This window comes from Pyrgilauda ruficollis, unplaced genomic scaffold, assembly GCF_017590135.1.
Source record: "Pyrgilauda ruficollis isolate IOZ18807 unplaced genomic scaffold, ASM1759013v1 scaffold110, whole genome shotgun sequence".
In the NCBI taxonomy this organism is placed as follows: domain Eukaryota; kingdom Metazoa; phylum Chordata; class Aves; order Passeriformes; family Passeridae; genus Pyrgilauda; species Pyrgilauda ruficollis.
Window position 1 is genome coordinate 211,829 of NW_024509211.1, and position 24,653 is coordinate 236,481.

The 24,653-nt window shown below is 48.6% G+C and overlaps 2 protein-coding genes across 4 annotated transcripts in view; both read left to right on the plus strand.

The window, feature by feature from the left end:
* The first annotated feature begins 721 nt into the window (after positions 1-721).
* On the plus strand, positions 722-12,457 carry MAPK1IP1L (mitogen-activated protein kinase 1 interacting protein 1 like). Of its 2 annotated transcripts, XM_041476649.1 has the most exons (4): positions 900-994; positions 8,091-8,118; positions 8,652-9,365; positions 9,795-12,360. In XM_041476649.1, the coding sequence occupies exons 2-4, from the start codon at positions 8,095-8,097 to the stop codon at positions 9,804-9,806; spliced, it is 750 nt and encodes a 249-aa protein (XP_041332583.1). In that variant the 5' UTR covers positions 900-994; positions 8,091-8,094; the 3' UTR covers positions 9,807-12,360. The 2 variants fall into 2 exon arrangements, with proteins under 2 accessions (XP_041332575.1, XP_041332583.1); XM_041476641.1 differs by lacking the exon at positions 8,091-8,118 and having other exon boundaries at positions 722-994; positions 9,795-12,457.
* Positions 12,458-20,918: 8,461 nt separating this feature from the next.
* LGALS3 (galectin 3) overlaps positions 20,919-24,653 on the plus strand; it is a 5,987-nt gene continuing 2,252 nt past the window's right edge. The window contains exons 1-3 of one of the 2 annotated variants that reach the window (XM_041477092.1): positions 20,919-21,131; positions 23,945-23,998; positions 24,135-24,157. In XM_041477092.1, the coding sequence (XP_041333026.1) occupies positions 20,978-21,131; positions 23,945-23,998; positions 24,135-24,157 (231 nt within the window). In that variant the 5' untranslated portion in view covers positions 20,919-20,977. Of the gene's footprint in view, positions 21,132-21,561; positions 21,728-23,944; positions 23,999-24,134; positions 24,158-24,653 lie in introns of those variants that run through there. The other variant, XM_041477099.1, reaches the window with a different exon arrangement.

Here is a 24,653-nt window from a genome sequence, read left to right on the forward strand (position 1 = left end):
TCACAGGAGCATGCAGGAATTGTTGGGGCTGTCGGGATTGCCTTCGGTCTTTCCTATTGAGCAAGAAGAAAATCAGAATTGGATTTTCAGCAGTCATATAGATCCAAGAGAAACAGCTGTTTATATGATTATTAATTACACTGTTTATATGATTGTTAATTAGACAGTTAAACGTGACAGGAGTTGTGCAGCTTCTGCTGAAGTGTTTGTGCTGGCGGCTGTAGGTCTAAACAAATCAATGCTCTTGGAGCTTTTACTGGAACCATCAGTGGCAATTTACCTTGCACACAGAAATAACATTTTAATTTCTTAGTAGTTAAATTAATATATTTTTTACTCTAAAAATATTTTTAATCTTTTTCCACGTTGAAAGAACAGAAAGGTAAGCGCTTTGCTTTTTGGTTTCTTCTGCAGGTCTTGACCTGCACGGCGCAGATTTTGATTCACGGACGAGGGGGGCGACAAATCAAGATACAAGCTGTTTTTTTAAAAAATGAAAGTGGTAAAATGGTGGCGAAACGCAGTTTAAGAGCAGCGCTCGGAGCCGCGGGGCCATCGCGGGCCGGGTCCCCTCAGGGGCCGCGCCCGCCCCTCAGGGGAGGCGTCACGTGACCGCGGGAGAGGGCGGGGCCGCGCCCGCTGTCACGTGCCCCCACCGAGCCCGCGCTGCGATTATGGGCGGTCTTATGGTTGATGGGCGTGGCTTGTAATGCATTATTTGTGGGCGTGGTCCGCGATGGGCGTGGCCTGTGACGCGACTGCGGCCAGGAAAGGGGGCGTGGCCACGCCGCGGGTGGGCGGTGCCGGTGACACAGCGGCCGTAGAGGGGCGCGGCCGAACGTGCGCGCACCTCCGGTGTGGCGGCGGGGGGGGAGGGGTGGTGGCGTGTGGGCGTGGCCTCCGTGACGCAGTTCCGGTTCCGGTGCCCGTCGCGGTGGCGGTGGAGCTGCGGCCGCCGCGTCGCTCCGGGCCTGCGCCGGCTCCCCCCGCACAGGTACCGGCACCCGGCCCCGCCGCCGGCACGGGCCCTGCGCCGCCGCGGGGAGCGCGGGAGGGCGGGGGGGCTGCGGCCGCCGAGCCGCCGGGCCGCGCCTCAGCCATCCCGGAGGTGCCGCCCCGCCTGCGGGGGGCGGGCGGTGCTGGTCCCTGCAGAGCACCGGGGGTCGCTCGTGGCGGGGCCTGGTGGCTCTGGAGCGGCGGCGGCGGCGGCGCTGCCTTGGCTGGGTTCAATATTTGTTCGGCTTTTTATTAATTTATTTTTTGTGTGTGTGTGTGTGCGTTGCGCGGCCGTTTTTATTAATGAGCAGATCAATGAGCGTGCATTGCATTTAAGTGACTTGAAGTTGAGGCTTGCTCTCTGAAGAAGGGCTCGGGAAAGCCGCTTTTTCAGAGTTGGTGAGGAGTTGGTTTGTCAGATTTTAAGGTGTTTAAGGCAGCTGGCGTTCAGGGGATGGCCAGCACTGCGTGCTATCCGTGCTGCCCGCCTGGTGTGAGGCTCTGTAGCTCTCAAGATAATTTAGAAGCCGCTCTGAAAGATCAGCTCGAACCATTCCAAGCTGCTGGACTGACAGATCTTTCTCAGGATTCCCGGGGCTGGGTGGTGTGACAGGAGGGATCTCTGCTGTGCCCTGACTCTGTGTCACAGCTGGCACTCCAACAGAACCCCTCCCTGAGCTCCGTGCCCTGTGTGGGACCATCTGCTGGCCTTGGGGACCAGCTCTGGGCTGGGGGGGCAGCTGTGCAGCTGAATGGCCTGCTGAGGGTGAGGAGCTGGCACACATCACAGATCCTCATGGCTTTGTGTTTCTCAGCTCTTGGAAAATGCCAGCTCCTCTGTTTTGAGGAATTATTTTCTTTTTGGTAGTTGTCAGTTTATAGCAAATGATACCATTTGGTTGTGGGTCTTAATGACATCTGTCCTGAAAATCTGAAAATCGACTTTTGTCATTTTTTCATTCATAAGAGACGGGGAAAGGAGCAGAAATATCCCCAAACCTCTCATAGCCACTGGTGATGTAGCTGTTGGGTTAGTTTGTCAATTAACTTTATTTTCCCAATGGATAAACACCCAGGGCACACCAAATCATTTTATGGTGTGTGAGCACTGGGGAGGCTTTAAGGATGGGGAAAGGGCCAGAAGAGGCCACCAAGATGATCAGAGGGCTGCAGCAGCTCTCCTGTGAGGAAGGGCTGAGAGAGCTGGGAAGGTTTGTCCTGGGGTGATGTGATTGTGGCCTTGCAGTACCTGAAGAGAGTCTGCAGGAAAGATGGAGAGCATGGAGTGACAGGACACAGGGAGTGGCTTCCCACTGCCAGAGGGCAGGGATGGATGGGATATTGGGAAGGAATTCCTGGCTGTGAGGGAGGTGAGGCACTGGCACAGGGTGCCCAGAGAAGCTGTGACTGCCTCTGGATCCCAGGAGAGTGAGCAGGAGGGAAAGGGGAATCTGCCTCTCTGCTCCAGTTTTCTGAGACCTCCACTGGAGTGTGATGAGCTTTAATGTCCCTTCCAACCCAAACCATTCTGGGATTCTCTAAAGGCCGGCTCTGAAGTGTTGATATTTAACGCCTGAAGCTGCAGAAATTTGCATATTTTAGAAAACATTTAGAAGCCGTCAAAGAGTTGGTGTCTCTTCCATTTTCTCCGGGTGCTATGTTGGGTAGTTCCACTTATGTGGGCAGAAATGCTGTTGTGGATGAGGTGATGCTGGTAGGAATTAGTCATGTTGGAGTGACAAAGGAACCTCTCTGCCGAGGCAGCCGTGCCACCCAGTGGAAATGCAGCACAGCCTGTTGCATATCCAGAAAACCTTCTTCTGTGTTTGAAAGATGATCTTGGAGACAGGAACTAAATCTGGCACATCAAGTGTTGGAAAAATGTCATACAACTCAAAAAAAAAAAAAATAGGAAAGCAGTTGATGCTTAGTTTTGGGTTAGAAAAAGTGCTTTGGATGGCTCTTCCTAATGAGGGTCTGTAAGGACTGATGGTGGATAAAAGCCAGGAAAGGCAAAAGCATGGGAAAAATTGCTACTACACCCATAGTTTCAGTGAGATGGATGCAATCCAAGAGGGTTTGGAGCTGAAAAAACCAGCGTGGAGCTGGTTTGTTGTGGAAGCTGTGCAGTAGGACGGATTTAGCACGGCACACGTAGCACCAGGCGTTTCACAGACCTCCCTGAGAGTCACCCCCTGGTTGTGAAGGCTCTTGGAAGAACTCTCCTGCCAGAGCTGGGTTGGAATTGTGCTTCCCAGCCTTTCTCTCTTCCCAGTTCAGCGTGAACCCAGCAGCCTGGCTCATCTCACCAACCTCCTGATCATTTCTGGGAGCAGCTCATGGAGAGGAAATCCAGAAGGCCTTGGCCTGTGCCTGAAGGTTTTGCAGGATGTAATTTCTGGGCAGGGGCAGTGAAATCCTTTCTGTCTCTCATGGCTCTTCAGGATAAAGGATGAGAGGGACTCAGCTCCTGGCAGCCTTGTTTTTGCAGGCATTGATCATCTCTCTCCCTCCCTCCCTTCAGTTTGGTGCTCCGAGGTGGCTGAAGGTGCTGCCCTGACCAGCAGAGCTGGAGCTGGCAACCTCTGGGCTTCTGGGAAGCCAGAGATGTTTCCAGGGGCGTTGGCCTTCAGAAAACAAAGGGAATCTTTATCTTTCAGTACAGTGGATGCAAGCAGGACTTCACTGTGAATGCTGCCAGCTCTGTTGTCTTTCTGCTCCCTGCCAAGTGACTCTAACTCCTGAACCCTCCTTCCATTTGTTCTTTCTTCATCCCAACTGCAGGGAGGATAATTTGGAGTAGAGTTTGAATGTGGCAGAAGGAATGTCTGTTACATGAATGAGTTTCTCTGCTGATATCAGTGCTTGTGCACCAGGAAACCTTCAAGGGATAATTGGTTCATTCTGATGACTAAAAATCCCATCAAGCCACCGTTCAGTGTGGTTTGGTTTTTTTTTTCCTAAAATCTTGACCCCATGTGTGATCTGGAGGGACTTCAAAAATTAGTTACTTGGAGGTCTTCTGTCTGACACTGTCTCTGAGTCTGATTGGTGAGCATGTGAATGCCTTGGGCAATAATTGTAATAATATCATTGATATTCCTGTAAGGTTTTGACTGGAATTCTTTAACTAGTGTTGAACAACCTGAATGGAATATAGATTCCAGATTTAAGTACTGATGAGTTCATATGTTGTCTGAATGTTAAGGGTAATTTCAGTTTCTTTTTTATGAAATGAAGGTGGCGGTACCCAGATTAAATGTCTGTTTAAAAAACATCCCTGAAATAGGGCATCCTTTCTGCAAGAGGATCCTTGACATGCTTGGCATGGGCTCAGTTATCCCAAATGTTGCCAACAAATGTTGCTCTTGTCTGCTTGCCAAAGTAAAAAAGCCACTAAATCTCATTATAAGCTATGCTTAACTACTTTTTTTCCCTTCTTTTTCTTTTTTTTTTTTTTCCATAAATCATGCAGCAGAATTGTTCTCTTCATTTTCATGGCACAGAAATATTTGGGAATGATCTGCTAACAGATATTGGGGATATCAGTTGACATTTGGGAAGCAGGCCTGTTTCAACTGTGTGCACCCACTGCTTGACTTGAATTTACTCCTCTCTGACACTTTTGTGACAGATCACAGGATTTTCTTCTGAGTTCTCCTTTAGTTTCCTTTCTTCTCTTCCTTCTCTCCCTCGCAGCAAATGTTCCAACTTCTTCTGTGGACTATTTTCAGTCTGTTGTAGATCTGGTTTTCAGTTGGTCTTATCCCATCTCTCCATCTGCCTAAAGAAATGAGGATTCTCTTGACCTGTTCTGGTGGTGTTTTTAATAACCTGATTATGATAATGATTATTATTATTATCTGTGCATTTATGTGAAATTTTTTTTTGTACTTATATTAATTATTGTTTTCCTTTATTTTTGGGGTTGTAATAAATAACTTCTCTGTCCATGGAGGTAAATTGAATTACAGTACCACCAAAAAGCACCTGCCAACTTATTATTATTGAGTGTAGTTAATTGCAAAAATTAATGAATTCTTAGCAGAAGAGGTATTTCTTGAAGAGAAATTGAGTTTGTAATAGATATGTTTCAGACAGCTGAGCTGTTAATAGCAGGAGCAGAAACCATTTCCCTGATGTAGTTCACTTGGTTTCTCAATTTTAAGCAAATAGTCCTTGATCTGAAATGTTCCTCATCTGAGACAGAGAGTCCTTACTTGAAAGAACTACTGCTGTTATAAATTAATACTGGAGTTTTAACAAACCTTTGTATTCATGCAATTAGGCACTGAATTCCATCAACTTTGTAGATGATGTAGATTTAAGAAATACATATTTCTTAAAAGGTTTATTTAAATTATTAGGTGTTTCTTGACAGGTTTATTTAAATTACTAGCTATTTCTTGAAAGGTTTATTTAAATCACAAGGTATTTCTTAAAAGGGTTATTTAAATTATTAGGTGTAACTTGAAAAGTTCACTGTGTTTCCACAGAGGTCTGGGTTGTTCCACGTGGTCATAAATAACTTGGGAAATGAGATGAGCAGTGTCCTGTTGATACAAAGCCATTCAGGAGAGTAAGGATTAGGTAATAAATTGGCAGAAATAATTCAATGGCAATAAATCTGCTGTGATTCAGAGTAGATAAATGTAGAGTGGTGCATATAATTTCACATATAAAATGCTGTGCTGACCCTTGACACTGAGGAGTGAAATATTGCCACAGAAGTGTCAGTTCCATAGGGATCTAAAAGCAGCTGGAAAATGAAGAAGTATTAGGAAGGAAATAGAAGACAAACCAGAGCATAATTATGATACTGTATAAATCAATGGTTATCCCACATCTTCAGTTCTCTGTGGTTCTTTCTTGTCATTCATCCCAAAAGATACAAAAGACTTGGAAAAGCCTCAGATTGAGGCAGGGAGAATAATCAAAGGCAGGGAAGAGCTGCTGCACAAGGGTCAGGGGAAAAAGCTGGAACTCAGCCTGGAGAAGGGAGAGATGAAAGAAAGTGGTAAAAATCTGTAGGATAATGATCAGCATGGGCAGGATGGGTAAGAACAGACTTGCTGATTTCCTCAGCTGCAAGAATTCAGGAGCTACAAGTGCAAGTAGTAAAATCCAGGTTTTTTTAGAACAAAAAAAGGAGGTGGCTTTTGTGCAACAAATAGCAGCCAGTGGGTGTTGTAGGAACAACTCTGAAGTGGGCAAATGAGACATCCCCTCATCTAAGTGAGGAAACTGGATGTGTTTGTGAAAAAGGAATTGAGGGTTATTGCTCCATGGAAATTGCCTTAGGAGGTGTCTGAGCTTGGAGTCATTGAAGTGTTGGGGTGAGAGTTGTTCCTGTTCTTGTTCTTCTCTGCTTTGTTAAGATAAAATTGGATGCTGAGCTAAATGACCCCTTGTCTGATCCAGAGCTGTCCTGAGGTCAGGAGATTGTGTAGGTAGTAACAAACTTAGAATACAGTTTCAGAGAAGAATGTATAAATAATATAATGTAAGTAATGTGGATATATATTAACCTAAGGGAGCTTAAAAACCTATTTGATCTGGGCTTTCTGTACAAATCTCCATCCCTGAGACCATTCTCTGTCTTAGAAGTCAGTTCTTCACCATCAACAAGGGAAATATAAGGATTTTGTTTTGTGGGAGCCAACTTTGCAGTAGTACTTATACTTTTGACTTGTCTTTTACATTTTTCCTCCTCTTATGTTCCTTCTGGCTCCTACACTCTCCCCTAAAACCTTTTGGCTGCTTTTGGTAATCTTTTTAAACAGTTCCTCACCTCTGGTTATGTGTTAATATGTCTCATTGGTCCCTAATTTTTGGTGCCTATTTTTTTGGAAGTGTGGAGAGGTTGGAAGTTGGATACATATTAGTGACACCTCTGCAGTCAGTCACTGGAGTTGGTGAATGTAAATAAAAGCGTCCTCTGCCCTTGCTATTGTTATTTATTCTGAAATAATTGGAGGATAAACCATCAGCCAGCTATAGTTCTTTTATTTTTAGCAATAAGATCTGTGTGGGGATTCAGCTCTGAGGTCCCCAACATCAGAAGGACATGGACCTGTTGGGACAAGTCCAGAGGAGCCACAGAGCTGCTCCAAGGGCTGGAGCCAGGCTGGGAGAGCTGGGGCTGCTCCCCTAGAGAGGAGAAGGCTCCAGGGAGAGCTCAGAGCCCCTGGCAGGGCCTGAAGGGGCTCCAGGAGAGCTGGAGAGGGACTGGGGACAAGGCATGGAGGGACAGGACACAGGGAATGGCTCCCACTGCCAGAGGGCAGGGATGGATGGGAGATTGGGAAGAATTTTGAGGGTGGGCAGGCCCTGACACAGGTTGCCAGAGAAGCTGTGGCTGCCCCTGGATCCCTGGAAGTGCTCAAGGCCAGGTTGGATGGGCTTGGAGCAATCTGGGATGGTGGAAGGTGTCCCTGCCCAGGGCAGGGAGTTGTAACTAGGTGATCTTTAATGTCCCTTCCAACCCAAACCATTCCATGATTCTCTGATTTAATCATGTTTTGGTTTAGAGGCATTGACTTCACCCACAAGAATCCTGCTATACCTTTTCCAAATCCCAGTTTAGAAAACACCTGGAATCCTTCCCAGGCATCCCTGTCTGGGCAGGCTCCATATGCTCCATATGAATGCTTAAAATATTTTTTTGCTATTGCAATGTGACCCATTTACATCCTGTGTCACACCTGTCTGAGAGGTGGCAGGTGGAGGCTCAGGGCTTTCCTTTTCATGGGAACTTTATCCACAGAAAGGTGTTTGGGTCACTCTGTGAGCACAGGGAGGCAGCTGGGACAGCAATAAACCCAGGGCTAAAACACAGAGAGTAAATTTATTCCCATGATCTCACTGAGTGGGGATCCCCAAAGCAACACCTGGCACAGGTGTCCACGAGCACTGCTCACCCTGATCCAAGCTCCAGGAGCTGGTGTGGGCCACACCAAGGGCACCAGGAGGTGCTGCTGGTTCAGCACCTGCTGAGCTCCCAGTGAGACAAATGTAGATGTCTCATTTAGTCTTGCTTAAAAATACCTTTATTATTTTCAACAAATTTCACTTTATCTTACCTTACTTTTCAGCACAATGTCTGGAACTGATGATTTTTCGGTAAGTAACAGTTTTTCTTTCCTGAAGATCAGCCAGTTGTGTTGATTATTCCAAAAGCTGACATAGTTTTTTGAAGGAAAAGGGGAGCTGACAGCCGAGACATTTCCTCTGTGTCGCTGTGGTGGTGTTTTCCTTTTGGGTAGATGTAGCAATCCCTGGACTAACCATCGGAAGCTGCTGGGTGCCTCGTGGGTTCTCTCCTATGACATTAACAAAGGAGCTGTGCTTTCATGGCATCAGGATAGTTGTAATGGAAATCTAGGGAAATGTTTTCAGGTTTGTGCTGCAGCTGCCTGTTGTTCCGTGTGGTGGGTCGCCTTTTATCTCTGGCTTTTTTAAGTGCGGCCTGTCAGAATGCCTCTGCTGCCTTAGTGATAGGAGCTGCACAAAAATGAATGTAATCATCTCTGTGCGGCCGCCGAGAGCTCTTCTCCTCCCTCCGGCAGCTGGGCTGTAGCCGCGTGGTGGGGGGATGTCTGCAGCCGGGAATTCCGGCCCGCGCATTCCATTCTCACCGGCGCTTTGTCTTTCAGTTGGCAGATGCTTTACCAGACCAGTCGCCTGCTAAAACCTCCAAAGTGAGCAGCACCAAGCCTGGCCAGCAGCCCGGGCAGCCTCCGCAGGGCTGGCCGGCTTCCAACCCTTGGAATAACCCCAGCGCCCCCCCTATGACTCCAACGGGACTGCCACCAAACACATCGGCTTCCAGCGTGCCCTTCGGACCTCCTCCCACGGGAATGTATCCTTCAATGCCCCCGGGACCGCCTGCTCCATTTCCTCCTCCTCCTACTGGACCCTCCTGCCCTCCTCCTGGTGGTCCATATCCACCCCCAACTGTGCCAGGTCCTGTCCCGCCAGGGCAGTATCCTCCACCAAATATGCCCTTTCCAGAGCTTCCACGACCTTACGGAGGTCCAACAGAGCCAGCTGCACCTCCTGCTCCTGTTGGGCCATGGGGATCCATGCCCTCTGGAGCATGGGGACCAACAATGGGAGGGCAGTATCCTGCTCCCAGCATGCCATATCCACCCCCAGGGCCATATTCTGCTCCCACCCAGACTCCAGGGGCTGCGCCGACAGTACCGTGGGGTACGGTCCCGCCCGGAACGTGGGGACCGTCACCGCCCGGGCCATTCCCTCCACCCACAGGATCATATCCAGCTCCAGGACTATATCCTACGCCCCCTAATCCTTTTCAAGTGCCATCTGGTCCTGCTGGTGCTCCATCAATGCCTGGTGGTCCCCATGTGAGTATTTCATTTTGGTCTCAAATTAAAGTGTTTCACTTTTAAGTGGGGAAATTCAGTAGCGTAAAACCTGTTAGTGCAGGTAAGGAGTTTCAGCGCACCTCAAGTTTTGTTGCTCAAGTCAGTGGGATAACAGCAATTTAAATATTAAACGTATCAGAATGGCTAAATTATGTTAATGTCTCACATTATAATGGTCTTCCACTGCTTGGAAAGACTCTGAAAGCCAAAAAACGGGGGAAAGCGTTGTAATAGTTCTGAAAGAGAAAATATTCTAATCTCTTTAGTCCAGAGTGCTTGCTGATAGAGCAATAGGGAGGGAATAACAAAATATAAGGGTGAATTTGTGATTAATTAACAGTATTTGTAACTGTGAATGAACTGCTGTGTGGAAAACCTGTATTGACCATGACTTATTCTCTCTTGCAGCCTTACCGCTGAATACGTTCTGGGCAACAAAATACTGTAGTTTTCCACCTTCATCCACTACTTACAGAGATTTTTACAGTTTTTGTTTCAGTAATGTATGGGGCTATGAAGAATATTGCCTCTTGTATGTGCATTTGAGGTATGAAGGAGCAGTTTACATCAATTTACCTTGCTCATATGCTGGCATAATTATTTGGTTTAATCAAGTGAAATACAAAGAGAAGAAATCAACTAACACACCTGTGGTTCTTATGTTGGCAAGTATTCCTTGGAAAAAGAGGAGTTGCCATGTAAGGATTATAAAGAATCAGGCCCATGGAATTAAAAAAAGTTAATTCTTAAATTTCCATTAATGCTTTAAGTCTCGTTGCCAGACTCCTGCTGGTCATTGAACGGATGGATAGTCATATTTTGTCTATTTTCAGGTTATTCTAAAAAGTCAATAGAGAAAGTGTTTCAACATTTTAGTCAAGAAACCTAATTTCTGAACGTGCTACAGTAATTCAAACTAACAAGACAGAGCATGTGAACTCGAAGGTTTTCTCAGCATTTTGTACATACTCAAACCAATTGCTCGGTCTGGGACTACGGAGGAGAAGAGCCACGTTTGGAAGCCTTGGTGTGACTTGTCAGCACACTGTTGGTGTTCACAAACAGGCATTCCTGTGCAAGTGAAATAACCTGGATGTGCAGTTAACTTTGAATCAGCAAAATGTGAGTTTTATGCATGCAAATGAGGACATCCTGTTGCCAGTTCTCATTCTGTGGTGGTTGGAAGTTTGGCTTGGTCTGTGTAAAGAGAAACTGATCCCCACGTAGGTACTTCCCTATTTCTGACCTGGGTTCTAGTCATTTCAAATTTGACTTGGCTGCTGGGTTGTGCAAACCTGGCAGACTTTTTCAGAGTCCCTGGAAACTGAACTTGAGCTTAAAACCCAACCTGAGCATTCCCTTCCCAGCAGTTTTTGGCACAGTTGTGTCACGACGGAGATCCTCGTTGCCGCGCGTGGGCGCGAGGGGCTCTCGTTTGCTGTCCCTGGGAGCAGCCCCTGTTCCCAGCTGGGTGTCTGCATACCTCACGGAGTAGGAGGAATTTGGGAGAAATTGAATGTCAGGAAGCCTGTGCACTGCTGTGCAGCTGCCTCTCCCGAGGGGCACTGCCCTAAGCTTTCGTGTTCTTGCCATGTCTGTGCCAAGCACATCCGAGGGGTTTGCCGGGACGCTGCCACGTCTCTGGGTGGTACTTCATGGCCTACACTTGGACCACGGACAGTTTGTTTCCTCCCCAGCTGGGGATGTCCTGACTTAGCCTCTGTGGGTAGAATTAGGAACAGATTTTTGCTTCACATGGTAGCTCATTAGGGAATCTTTGTATCATGGAACTGTGAACACGAGTTAATTCTCTTCCAGTACTTTCGTGGCTTCCTGCATGCGTGTGATGGACACTCGAAAAGCACATGGGGTGACCTGGTGGTGATGCTCCTTGGTAGTCATAGCCTTTATGGCAAAGTCCTACAGTATTTTTGCAGGAGAAAGCAGCCAGCTGAGCTGTGGCTGCTTTAATCCAACGTCATGAAAGCTGATAGCAAAGGAATGTCTATTTTTTTCTTTTAGGAAGACAATACTGGAGCTGAACAAAAATACTTTTAACACTTCAACTTAAACCCCAGCAACTTAACCCTTGGAATAAGAACCAAAAGTGCAAGTCTTCACTAACCTTAGAAAAACCCCAGTTACCCCCTAAGCAGACTTGGCAAGACTAATTTAAAATTAACATAAGCAACATTGACTGCATTTGCTTAAGTGCTTTTTTGATACCTGCAGCCTTAGACTGTAAATCATTGTAATGAAAAAACATTTATTCCAAATGAATGGATCATGCAGTAGCAGCCCTCCAGTTGGAATTGCACTGGCCATATGTCTCTGCAGGGAATGGGAAGAGGTAGGAAAGGATAAAGCAAAAGTAGCAAGTAATGATTTTTGGAAAGGGGTTTTGTAAAAGTAACTAGACTTCTAGGTTCTTCCTGAAATAGGCAGGATTTATTACTGGAACATTTAGGCTAAAATTCAATATATATGGGATGTTTTTCAATGTATATTCGTATTTCTTGAGGTCATGAAAACTGTTTCATAACCCCTTTGTTTTTGTGAGCAGAGTTCTTTGCATAGCAGTGAAAAGGGTATTCCTGTTAATCTATTGTGTAAAAACTCAAGGTGTCACTATATACCGTGTAGTAACTTTATCACATGTTATGTCAAGTGTGAGCAACTTCTGGCCTGAAGCTTTTGCAATGGAATTTGTACATTTCTATGCATCATTTTGAGTTCAATTGCTGAGGAGTTCGTTTTGACTTGTGCTTTGAGGTTGACATACTGCATTTGTTTACAATACGAAATATAAGCAATCACATCTTTAAAGTATAGATTATCACCTGCTGCTGTATTTTCTTTAGATGAAACAAATATTGCTGTATGATAGTGAGAAGCTATAAATACAGGATTTGATATTTTTTTGAAAATGCTGTCACTTTTGTATAAGATTAGACATTAAACGTATTTTCAAGACTGTTGTGTTCACTGTTTTTCAATTCCTGCTTTTGACATGCCTGTGTAGACTTTTGCCTTGAATGAATAGTAAAAATAGGACATCCTTGATTTGCAAAGCCTGAATATAAAATCAGAATTACTTGACTTCTGTGAGTGTTTTTCCTCTTCCTTTTGTGATATTTGCAGCCTGTACATAAGGGATATTAAATGTGGATGCGACCATGGCTCTGGTGTAGCATGTCAGCCCCAGGTACTGCCTGTTCACAAATTCCTCGGTAATTAGGAGAGAAAAGATCTGATCTTGCCTGTTCCAGAGGAGGAATGGGACTGGTTTTTTACCTGTGAAGAGTTGTGTGTGTTTTCCCTGCCCCTGAACAATTCCTGTGCCAGATTGACACACGTGGATATGGTAAGTGACCCCCAAATCACTGTTCTTACACACTTCCCAGGAGTTTGATGGGATAAGGTGAATAACAGAAACTCCAGGGCTTGGCATCAGTGTGGACTACTAAATTTGGGCATCACTTGTGGCTGCATTTCCATGTATTGGCTTGAAAAGCAGTTCACACTGAGCTGACCAATGCTGCTGTCTTGGTTCACACCTTCACCCTTCAGGGAAGGTAAAAATGGCAGCAATGAACAGGAAATAATAGAAACAAAATTATTTACGCCCCTTAAGGCTTGAGAAAAGCTCTTTATAGGCCATGGTCCATAAATAATCCTGACATCTGTTAACAGAACAGTGCAATATGTGGGCAGTGCTTTATCCTGGCTGTTCAGCTGTGGGATTGTCCCTTCCTCTGGATTTCTCAGATGAATTCTGTCTGCAACTCCTGTGCATCAGTAAAGACGTGGCCATGCAGATCCAACTGTGTTCATTGCTGCCCTGCAGACACAGAAAACTTCAGCTGAATATTTTTGAGGGACCAAGTCCTAGGGGAGGGAGCTGGGAAGGGGCTCAGCCTGGAGAAAAGGAGGCTCAGGGGGGACCTTGTGGCTCTGCACAGCTCCCTGGGTGCAGTCTGGGCTCTGCTCCCAGGGAACAAGGGACAGGATGAGAGGGAATTAAACTGCAACAGGGGAGGTTTAGATTGGATGTTATAAAAAAATCTCCTGTTGGAAAGAATGGTCCAGCCCTGGCACAGCTGCCCAGGGCAGGGGTGGAGCCCCCATCCCTGGAGGGATGTAACAGCCGTGTGGATGTGGCACTTGGGGACAGGGGTCAGTGATGGCCTTGGCAGTGCTGGGGGAATGGTTGGACTCGATCTTAGAGGGCTTCTCCAACCTGAAGGATTCAGTGGTTCTAAGTGATGTTTATATAATTCTTGGGAGAGGAGTAAAAGCTGTTCAGGGGTGCTGCAGAGTGGTCAGTGCAGGGTTCAGCCCGCTGTGGATGTGTCAGTTCTGCTCCACTCCTGTGAAGGAAGGTGCCCAAACTCCTGGGGGTGAGCCCAGCTCCATTGCTGTGCCCAGTCAATGGATTCACTGCCCAGCCAGTCCAAACTGTCCCAGGAAAGAGATGGTGATCACAGGGTGGTTTGGGTTGGAAGGGGCCTTAAAAACCATCTCATTCCACCCCTGCTGTGGGCAGGGCCCCCTCCCACCTTGACAGGAAGGGTGGCCTGAGCCTCAGTGCAGTGAGAGCCCTTTGGCATCTGTGGAAGGATGGAATGGTCCATGTGTATTTTTATTAATATTGGCTGCCCTGTTTCTTAAGTTAAGCTCAGAATTCCACTTGTTGGAGGGCAATTCCATACACACCAAACAGCCACTATTCACCAGGCACTGGTGTCTGAGTGTCAGCTGGGAAATGAAAAAACACAAGTTTCAGCTTTCACCCAAAGCTTCCAACCAACTCATCCTCACAGCCGGAATAACTCCCAGTGTCCCACCAGGGTGTGCAGCTCATCCCAGACACAGCTGCAGGGAGATCCCAATAGGGCTTGGACCCAGATGTATCCCTGGGTGGGTGTTGTGGGTGTTTGTGGCACGCAGGGGAGTGAGCTCTGCACCCACAGCCACCCATCCCTGGGCATCCTGTGGGACCCAGGGCTGTGGTCTGGAGAGGGATGGTGCCTCCACTGCTGGGATGCTCCCCTGTTCCACTCACTGCTGGCCCAGTTCTCCCATTTCCAAGGTTGATGCAGTGGGATGAGCTGCTGTAACTTTTCCTCTGCTCTCACAGGTCAGTGGAATGAGTTAACTGAAAATGCCATTTTTGGTCACTCTTCTCTGCAGAATCTCAGGTTTGTTGGAAGCAGGTTTCCCACAGAAGCTGTGGCTGCCCCATCTCTGGAATTGTCCAAGGCCAGGTTGGATGGGGCTTGGAGCAGCCTGGTCTAGTGGCAGGGGTGGGATTGGATCATCTCTGAGGTCTTTTCCAACCCAAACCATCCTGGGATTCTGTGATCCTTTTGTTTCAGAGATTCCCTGGTTGGCCAGGTTGTCCTGTTGGATGACAATGGGACTTTGTATCCCCTGAGCAGCAGATCAGGAGCTGAGTTACACCCAGGTCAGTGACAAGGGGAGTCAGTGCAGCAGCAGGAGCAGTTCTGCTCCCTGTTATCAGTTTCCAAAGGGAACCCTCCCTGTTAAATGAGAGACAAGGAGATAAAATCACAGTGCCTGTGTTCCTGTCCTCTTCCCAGTTTTCTCATGACAGGACAGGGAAGGGCTGTGTTGAGCAGCCCTTGGCACACCTCGTGTTTCATTTCAGGCCCTCCTCCTGCTGGCTGTGCAAGATCTTACCTGCTCTTGCACATTCATGTTCTTGTGATTAGGGGAGAGAATTCCTGTAGCAATTAATCCCTAAACTCCTGCATCAGCTCAGTTTCATTCCAAGTGGGAACTAGGAACCTCCCAGTGGCCCTTCCCACCAGAATCACACATCACTCTCAGTGCTGATTTATGCCTGGTTAAAAGCAAATATGGAATTTATCCATTCTTGAAATAAATTCAGGAGATGATAAAAGGCACTGGATTTCATTTGGGAATTCCTGGGCTTGGCATGAATGGGGAATGGCATGAAGCTGTGCCAGGGTGGGTTTAGGTTGGATATCAGGGGAAGTTTTTTCTCCCAGAGGGTGTTGGGCACTGCCCAGGCTCCTCAGGGAATGCAGGGCCAGGAGCTGGGCTCTGACCCTTGTGGTCCCTTCCCACTCAGGATACTCTGTGACACCCCTGGCTCAGGAATGCAGTGTTGTCTGGGGTGCTGAGAACCCCAGAAGTGTGTCCTGACAAGGGTGTTTTGTGAGGATACTCCACTTTTCTCAGCTGTTAAAGGATCATGAAAAGTAACCCTTTGCTGTGGTGCCTTTTCAAAGGAACCTGCTTCATTTGCACAATGTGAAATCTTCACATTCCAGTGCTTTGTGTGACAGAAATGGTTCAGAGGGGTTGTTTCCAATCTGCCTGTGTTGCCTTCAGTTACAGGCAACACCCTCCAGCAAAGAGAAGGTGGCAGAATATCACAGTTTAAATTCACTTAAAGTGGGGAAAATTACTGCTTTAATACCCAGCTCTCCCTGCATGCCAAGCTCTGTAAAGCCAGGGTGTGCTGGCACTCCTCAAGGAGGGAGTTGTTCATCTTGAAGGGTTTTTAACTGAGGTATTTCAAAGTCTCACCAGCTCCACACCAGGCTTGCATTCTGCCTGGATTCTGTCCTGTTTCCCCCCCCAGAAAGCAGCACCACAAAAACCTGGAATACTGAGCTGATCACATTCATGGCTCTGTGCTGCCACTGTCTCCATCCTTGTCTTGATGCTCCTCTCCTGGGGCTCTGTCCTGGCTGGCAGAGTAGGGAGCTGCTAAAAGGAGAGTGGGAGTGCAGTGACATCAAGCAAAAACTGCTCTGAGTGGGTCAAAAAAAAAATACAAGGTGTTGGAAAAATGAGCTTTTGGGTGTTGTGTGAAAGCAAAGCATGATGAGGTTCCTCTGGATTTTGCTCTCAGTGCTGGTAGCTGCCCCTCCAGCATCCTGCTCATCACCAGAGGGCTCTGCTGCTGCTCCACCTGCCCTGCAAAGCCTCTGGGAGAGGTGGCTGTGTCTGCTATTGCTTATTTTTAACATTGAACTTGATAAAAAAATGGCAAAACCAACATTTTAGTGACACATGGTGCTGCTGGGAGAGGTTCTAACCTGCACCTTTGCACAGGCATTGCCTGAGCTCTGGCTGCTGCAGGAAGAGCACAAACACAGGAGATTTAAATCTGGGCCCTGCTCAGTGTAAGGGTTCACAGCAGGATGGATTTCTGTGCTCTGCAAAAATCTAGTGGAGGAAAAAAGGAAAAGGACTCCTCCAAAGCTCTTCCCTTTCCCTCTCCTCTGGTTTCCTGAGATCTGGCAAAAAAAAACCAAAAACCATTGAGGTTGGATTTGGCCATCCTAAAAGTGTTTCACAACCTCAAAGATTCTGTGACTGCTGTGGAATAAAGTTGTTTTAAACTCTGCAGGGTGGTTGGTACTGAGGCTTTAACTCTTTATTATTAAAACTCTGCAGAGTGGTTGGTACTGAGGTTTTAACTCTTTATTATTAAAACTCTGCAGAGTGGTTGGTACTGAGGCTTTCTGCAGGATGAGGCTGTGCTGTCCTGGCTTTCTTTGCCCTTCATGTTTTTTTCCCAACCCCACGTGCTCAGGGTGGTGTGACACAGGGATTTTACTTTCCTTATGGAGCATCTGTCCCAGAGACAAGGGGGGTTTTCCCTGCCCTCAGTGAACTGATGAAATCCCTTCCTTCAGCACAGCACTTTTCCTCTCATCTTTTTAGGCTGGAGTAGTTTCTGCAGGGCAAGCACAGAGGGTGGGCAAGAAAAGCACCAAGGTCTTGGATTTTGATGGCAACGAGCCATGGGGGCTTTGGCCCCTTCTGCACCAGCATTTGGGGTCACTGTGGGCATTTCTGCTGCAGTTATTTAATCACATTTGCAACAAGGATGCTCCACAAGGGCCCCTGGGAAGGAGGATGGAATTTCTATCAAGTTCAAAGCCAGGGGGAGTGTGAGGACTTTTGTAAAATCTCAGTTGACACAAATTGCTACGAGACTCATTTAACGCTCGAAAAGCAACTTATGCTCAGATCTGAATGTCAGCCTCAAAGTGCTTCTCATTTCCTCATCTTTAATCATGTTAAAGCCTCAAGCCTTAGCAGGGTTTTGCTCATCTACAGCCTCAGCATGAGAAGCTGGGTGAAGATTTTTGGGGTGGACTTGCAGCTCTCCTGCTGCTGCCAGGGCAGGAGGGGCCTGGGTGAGCTGCAGTTTTCCAGGAGGAGGAGGAGGAAGCTCCAAAGGCAGCAGTTTTGCTTTGGTGCTTTATAGAAAGAACAAAAGGAGGATAAAGAGAGCAAGCCCAGACCTGCTGGTACACATGAGGGTTCATGTGAGCAGCAGGGGTGGTGCTCCTCATCCACTGGTTTTCCTTTCTTTGCCATCAAACTTGAGGTGCTGAAGTTCTCAGCCTTCCTCTGATGGAGTTTTCCCCCAGTGCTGGGGCAGAGTTATCTTTGGGAAGGGGGAGATGGTGATGCTGCCAAGGAAGGTCTGGAATGAACCAAACCCCCAAAAGGGCAGGAGGAGAAGGAGGAGGAGGAGGAGGAGGAGGAGGAGGGGGACTTTTCGTCCCTGCTCTCAGAAGTCCTGGGATGATATTGCTCAAGTCTGGCAGGTCACAGAGGAGATTGCCATTGCCTGATTTTGCTGTGATGCCCTTTTTTTATTGTGAGGAGAGTCAGAGGTGACTCAGCCCCTGGAATTCAGGGCTGGAGCTGCAGTGGCACCTCAGGGAAGTGCCATGAGGGGCTCCACAAAGGCTCCTCAAAGCCTGATCCCCAGCTCTGAGCAGGAAAGGAGGTGATGCTGTCACAGCTCCCCAGGCTGGGAGGTTGCACAGGCAGAGATGGTGGCTGGATTTAGCGCTTTGGGATGGTGCCAGGCACGGCCCCCGTGGCAGATCTGCAGCCCAAACATTGCACACTGTGGGTGCTGCCAGTCCCACACACATCAGGCCACAGGAATCACAAGGCAGGGAAATGTGGCTGTGGGTTGTTCTGCTCTGGGAAGGGAAGTGCCTCTCTCACGCCATGGAGCTCCTTGCCCTCTAGATTGGTTTCCTCCAATTAATTTACCATCAGGAAGAGAGCAGCAGCTTTCTGTTTATTATTTTCCATTGCTGCTTTAAAGTTATTCAGTAATCCAAATGACTGCTTTAAAGGTATTTCACTTTTGGAGATCAGTCATCTATTGCAGTGGGGTGTTTTTCCACAGCCCTGTACCAGCTGCAGTGAGGAACATCAACCTCCCCCAAGCAGACCCAGCCACTGTCAGGTATCATGTGGCTCCTGCCATTGGAAAAATGCTGGGAATTCTAAAATGGGGAAAGCAACTCGTGTCTGGCTGCAGTGAAGGGCAAGTTGAGAGCACATCCCCCAGAAATGGGGTGGTCTCATGGCTGATCCACCCCCCTGGCTCCTGCATCTCCCACCCCCTGGCTTTGCAGTTTGGGGCTTTAAATCATCCACGGCACCAAGGAGGGTTTTGTTTTACATTGAGGATTCTCTAAAGCAAACAAGATACTTGGGAGCACTTAAAAAAATTCAAACCCACGGAATATATTGATTTTTGAGGCGTGAATAATCCTTTACCCTCTTTGGAAGAGCCAGGGTTGCATGGCCGGGCATCACAAGGCTGTGAGTGAGGAGATCTGTGTCTTACATCTCCCTCAAAGCCAGGCTGTTCCAGCCCTGCTCTGCTGGCTCCTGGCAATAAACCAACCTTCCACTTTCCTGCATCCCAGGAGGCAGAACACACCAACCTTCCACTTCCCTGCATCCCAGGAGGCAGAACACACCAACCTTCCACTTCCCTGCATCCCAGGAGGCAGAACTGTGAAGCTCAGTGGCCACACCTGGGTGTCCTGTGAGTCACCATGGGATGAGTCAGATGAGGAGCATCCTCTGTGTGCAAAGGGCTCCAGCACCCACCCCGTGGATGCTGAATCATGGAATTGTGGAATGGTTTGGGCTGGAAGGGACCTCAAAGGCCATTTTGTTCCGTGGGCAGGGACACCTTCCACCAGATCACGCTGCTCCAAGCCCCACCCAGCCTCACTCACCATCCTTGCTGCAGCTTGGGTTATTTAAATTAAGGAATTAATTAGATCTGGGTTTGATTTCTGTATCCACCGACTTTTGGTCAAATATTTTTCTTTATCATCATGTGCTGGGTTGGACTCTATGGTCTTTGAGGTCTCTTCCAACCCATTCATTCTGTGAAGTCTGTGTCTTGCATAACTGGAAGTACAAACCTTAGGGCATTGGAGCAGGAAAAAAAAAGCAGGCAAAGCTTTTTGGTTGATGTTTGAAGCCTTTGAGTAAAATCCTGAAAATAGCAATACACGTTTTCCATGAAAATATCTCTTCCCAAAGACATCTTGAGGGAGTCTTAGGGAGGAAGGGAAAAACCTGTGCTCTAAGGAATTCATACACCCCTGTCTGAGTTACAGGCTCAGGAAGCTGCAGCTCCTCATGCCCTGGATCAGGGATCCTTCAGCTTTACTGGCTTGAATCCTCTCCAGGTCCCTTTGCCCTAAAACACCTCCAAGGATATTGCAGTGTCTGTTTACTGGGATGGGTGCTGTGAGAGGCAGCTGAAGCAGCACTCCCTAATTAAATGCATTTCTTATTATTCTTAATATCTATTACTTAATACATATTAAGTATAATATACATATTTCCCTGAAATACTCAATTTCCAGCCATCCTCATGAGCATCCCTGGTATTTTTACACCTTCAGATTTAGTCTGAATCCCTGTGACAATATTACATGAAGCTGAAGGATGTTAAAATCCAGGCTGGAGCCCCAGTGGAGAGGAGGCTGCCCTCTTTTTAGATAGGCAGAGCTGAACCAGAGGAATTTATCCTAAAATTAATCAGAGCCAAAGTCAACAGATTTTTGCGTTTTTTTTTTTTTTTTTTTTTTTTTTTTTTTTTTTTTTTTTTTATATCAGCTGTAGCTGAGCCCTTTAGCTGAGCTGTTGCCTAAAAGCAGCAGTTTGTACCTCTGTAATGACACCAATTAGAGGTAACCTTTGGTCAGCCCTGAATTGTTCAGGGAGGTGGATTACATGGTCATTGTGGGTGTCTTCCTACTGAAATCCTCTCCTCTGTTTGATTCTAATCTAGTCCAGTCTATTCCATTCCATTCTAACTCCATTTCTTTTCCTTCCCTTTCCCTTCACACAGGATTTCAGCACAAAGCCACTTTGTTCTTTTCCATTGCTTTAAGCTGTGGAGCCCATGGAGCAAACCAGAGATGATTCACCCTCAACCTCAAATAAAATCGGGCTTGTTGGAATTCCAGCTGCCTCCAACAGCTTCCCAGAACCCATCCTCTGCGTCGGGTGAAAGCAAAGCTTTTTTGCCTTCTATTTTTTTTCGTGGGGAAAGGAGAAAATGTTCAGAATTAAAAATCCAGTTGGTGTTTTACCGAGCCGCACTGAAGCTGGGGGGATGGAGCCGTGAGCCACGCGGGCAAACATCTGGCAGGGGGAAACATCTGGCAGGTGGGCAGGGCGGGGAAAACGGGAACAAACCGCGAGAAAAACCAAATATTCTCCGTTAACATCCCCCACTGGTGATGTCACCGCTGACAGGGGGAAATACTCGGCTCTCGGGGGCTGTCACGGGTGTCCCCGGCGCTGGCACCGCCCCGGCCCCGGCCCCGGCCCCGTCCCCGCCCCGGGCGGGTCCCGCCGCGTCCCGCAGCCGGAGCGCGGAGCCGCCGCACGCAGGTGAGGGGATGAGGGATCCCGGGGGGAACAGGGGGATAAGGCACAAAAATCCTTGGGAAAGAAGGGATTGGGGCGCCCTGGGAGAGCGCGGTGGGACAGGCGTGAGCTGCCGCGGGCTCTGCGGCTCGGGGAGCACGGGGAGCCCCGGCTGGCCTTAGGGGGGATGGACGGGGGGGGGCGGGGGGGCAGCTCGGGGGGTGTTTGCAGCTCCTGGGGGCTGGACAGCCCTCAAAGCTCTCACTGACTTTAGGGGTGATGGAGGGGTGGTGGCTGCGGGGCAGCTCCGGGGGTGTTTGCAGCTCCTGGGGGGCTGGACAGCCCTGAAAACCTTCACTGATTTTACGGATGATGGAGGGATGGTGACTGTGGGGGAGCTCCAGGGGTGTTTGCAGTTCCTGGGGGCTGGACAGCCCTCAAAGCTCTCACTGATTTTAGGGGTGATGGAGGGGTGGTGACTGCGGGGCAGTTCCAGGGGTGTTTGCAGCTCCTGGGGGCTGGACAGCCCTGCCCGTGCCCCAAAATCCTTGCAGGGTGAGGAAAGAAGCCCTTATTGTAATAAGTTGACATTGGAATACAGAAGATACTGACTGGACTTTGTAAGAAATGCTTTTATTTTTCTATCCTTTCTATTCTATTTTTATTTTTCTATTCTTTCTATTTTTCTGTTCTATTTCTATAAAAATAATTTTATTTTTCTATTCTGCCAGTTATGTGTAGGAGTGAATAGGTTTATTTGAATCCTGCAGGAATAGCACCAAAGGGGAGAGAACTGGTATTTCTTTCCCAAATAGTAGTTTTTTTCCACTTGATGTGAACATAGGGAATGTTTGGGGTCAGCTCTGGGATGTTTCCTGCAGCTGATCCTCTGCTGGGGCAGGGAGAGCTCAGGTGAGCTCGAGCTCAGCTGCCCAAATGCTGCTGGAAATCAGAGCTCAAGCCCTCGATGAGGAGTGGATGAAGGAGCTGGGGAAGCTCAGCCTGGAGAAAAGGAGGCGCAGGGGGGACCTTCTCACTCTCCACAACTCCCTGCCAGGAGGGTGGGGATGGGCAGGATTCATGCTCTGCTCCCCGGGAACAACAGACAGGATATAGGGAAATGGCCCCACGTTGCACTAGAGGAGGTTTAACTGAATATTAGGGAAAATTCCTTCGTGGAAAGGTTTGTCCAGCCCTGGTAGAGCCCCCATCCCTGGAGGGATTTAAAAACCGCGTGGATGTGGCACCTGGGGACACAATGCTGCAGGAATGGTTGGATTGGATGGGCTTAGAGGGCTTTTCCAGCCCCACTGGTGCTGTGATTCTCTGCAATCCATCACTGGGTGCTGCTGAAGAAGGTGGGGCAGCAGCAGATAACCCAGAGGGCATTTCCAGAGAGCTGCAGGAGCTGCAGCACTGCCGTGGCACAGAGGAGGTGACACTGGCTCCAAGCCTGGTGGCAGGGCATTAGTGGTGCCAGGGGATTCCTAGGTTTTGGGGGTTTTGGGTACAGCCTCCAAACTGCCCAGACATGTCCCCAGACACGAGGGGGACACGAGGCTCAGGCCAGCCTGTCCCCTGGGGGCCTGAGGGAGCAAAGCTGCAGCTGCCAGGGTGTGCCAGGGGCATCGTGCAGGACAGGGAGCAGCACAAGGCTCTGCACCCCTGAACTGGCTGTGTGTGCTCCCCTGGTTTGGCTGTGTGTGCTCCCCTGGTTTGGCTGTGTGTGCTCCCCTGGTTTGGCTGTGTGTGTGGCTGTGTGTGCACCCCTGACCTGGCTGTGTGTGCTCCCCTGAACTGGCTGTGTGTGCCCCCCTGGTTTGGCTGTGTGTGCTCCCCTGACCTGGCTGTGTGTGCCCCCCTGGTCTGGCTGTGTGTGCACCCCTTCTTTGGCTGTGTGTGCTCCCCTGGTTTGGCTGTGTGTGCTCCCCTGAACTGGCTGTGTGTGCTCCCCTGGTTTGGCTGTGTGTGCTCCCCTGGTTTGGCTGTGTGTGCACCCCTGACCTGGCTGTGTGTGCACCCCTGGTTTGGCTCTTTTTGCACCCCTGGCTTCACCTCTCAAACCACAGCAAACCCGAGGGCTTTAGGAAGAGTCCAGAAGGCAAATGAAGTTTTGGGGGATATGGGCTTCTCAAACACTCCGGGCCACTGGATTTCTGCCTTAAAAACCCCGTTTTTAAGGGCTCAGGAGAACGAGTGTTTTGCAGGGAGAGGATGATTTGCTAGCTGTGAAACTGGGGGGTTTGTTATTCCCGGGGCAGGGCAGCCACACCTCCTCCTTTGTGCATCTGAATGTTTCTTTCAGAAACAATTCACCTTCTCCGCTTTAAATGTGGAATTTTTCTTTCCTCATTTCTGGCTCTCCCTTTCCCCTTCTCTTATGAATGCTCCCTTTGATGGGAGGAACCCAGCTGGGGCTATTCCTGTGCACAGGCAGGTGTGTGTTCGCCGTGTGTTTGTGGACTCACAAAACTTGCAAAGCAGCTTTTATCTGTGTCCCTCCCACGGTGCCCTCCGGCCGGAATGGGACAGCTCTGGATTCACGGGACAAAAAGGGACATGGATGGGTGGCTGCCACCCTCCTCTGCCCATCCCAGGCCATCCCGTGTGTCCCCAGTTTGCAGCTCCCGCACAGCTCCCGGCTGATGCTGCCCCTCCATCCCCCGGGGATCCCCTCTGGGGTTTTTGTATGGAAATGGAAATCCTGGATGGCTCCTCAGGGCCGGGGAAGTGAATAACGCTGGGAGTGCTGTAAGCTCGGTGGTGGATTTCATCCCGAGGGTAGCCGGGCTGGATTCACCCCGGGACATTCAGGCTGCCTCCCGTTTATCCCGCAGGTTTTGGACCAGGATTTGCTCTTTGGCACCGGAGCTGTCAGCTCTGCTGGGCAGGTACGTGATGGCAACTCGGCAATTCCCATCAAGTGCCACTCTAAACTGTAAATCCCCTCAAAAATTCTCTGCTTTTGGATGGGGCAGGTTAAGAATGACTGACACTTCCTTGTTTGTTTGTTTTGTTTGTTTTTAGGAAAAATGTCAGACGGTTTCTCTGTAAGTATGGATTTCTCTAAAAACCGTGGGGGCTGTGGCTGTGGCCTTGTAGCAGAGACCTTTGGCTGGGGTGGGAGGGAACACGTCCTTGCTAAGCTGCTCGGTCCCCAAACCCTCTCCAGTTCTGTCAGCAGTTTTCTGGAAAAGCCCAGGGAGCAGCAGAGGGCTGAGCTCTGCCCTTGGCCACGCTGCAGGCCACCAAAATGGACTTTGTGCAGAGGAGGCAACGAGGCTGGTGAGGGGCTGGGAACACAAACCCTGTGAGGAGTATTTGAAGGAGCTGGGGTTGTTTGGCCTGGAGAAGAGGAGGCTCAGAGGTGACCTTATTGCTCTCTACACCTTCCTGAAGGGAGGCTGTACAGAGGTGGGGTCGGTCTCTTCCACCAGGCAGCACTGACAGAACCAGAGGACACAGTCTCAGCTACGTCAGGGGAGGTATAGGTTGGATGTTAGGAAAAAATATTTCACCGAAAGAATAATAAAGTACTGGAATGCT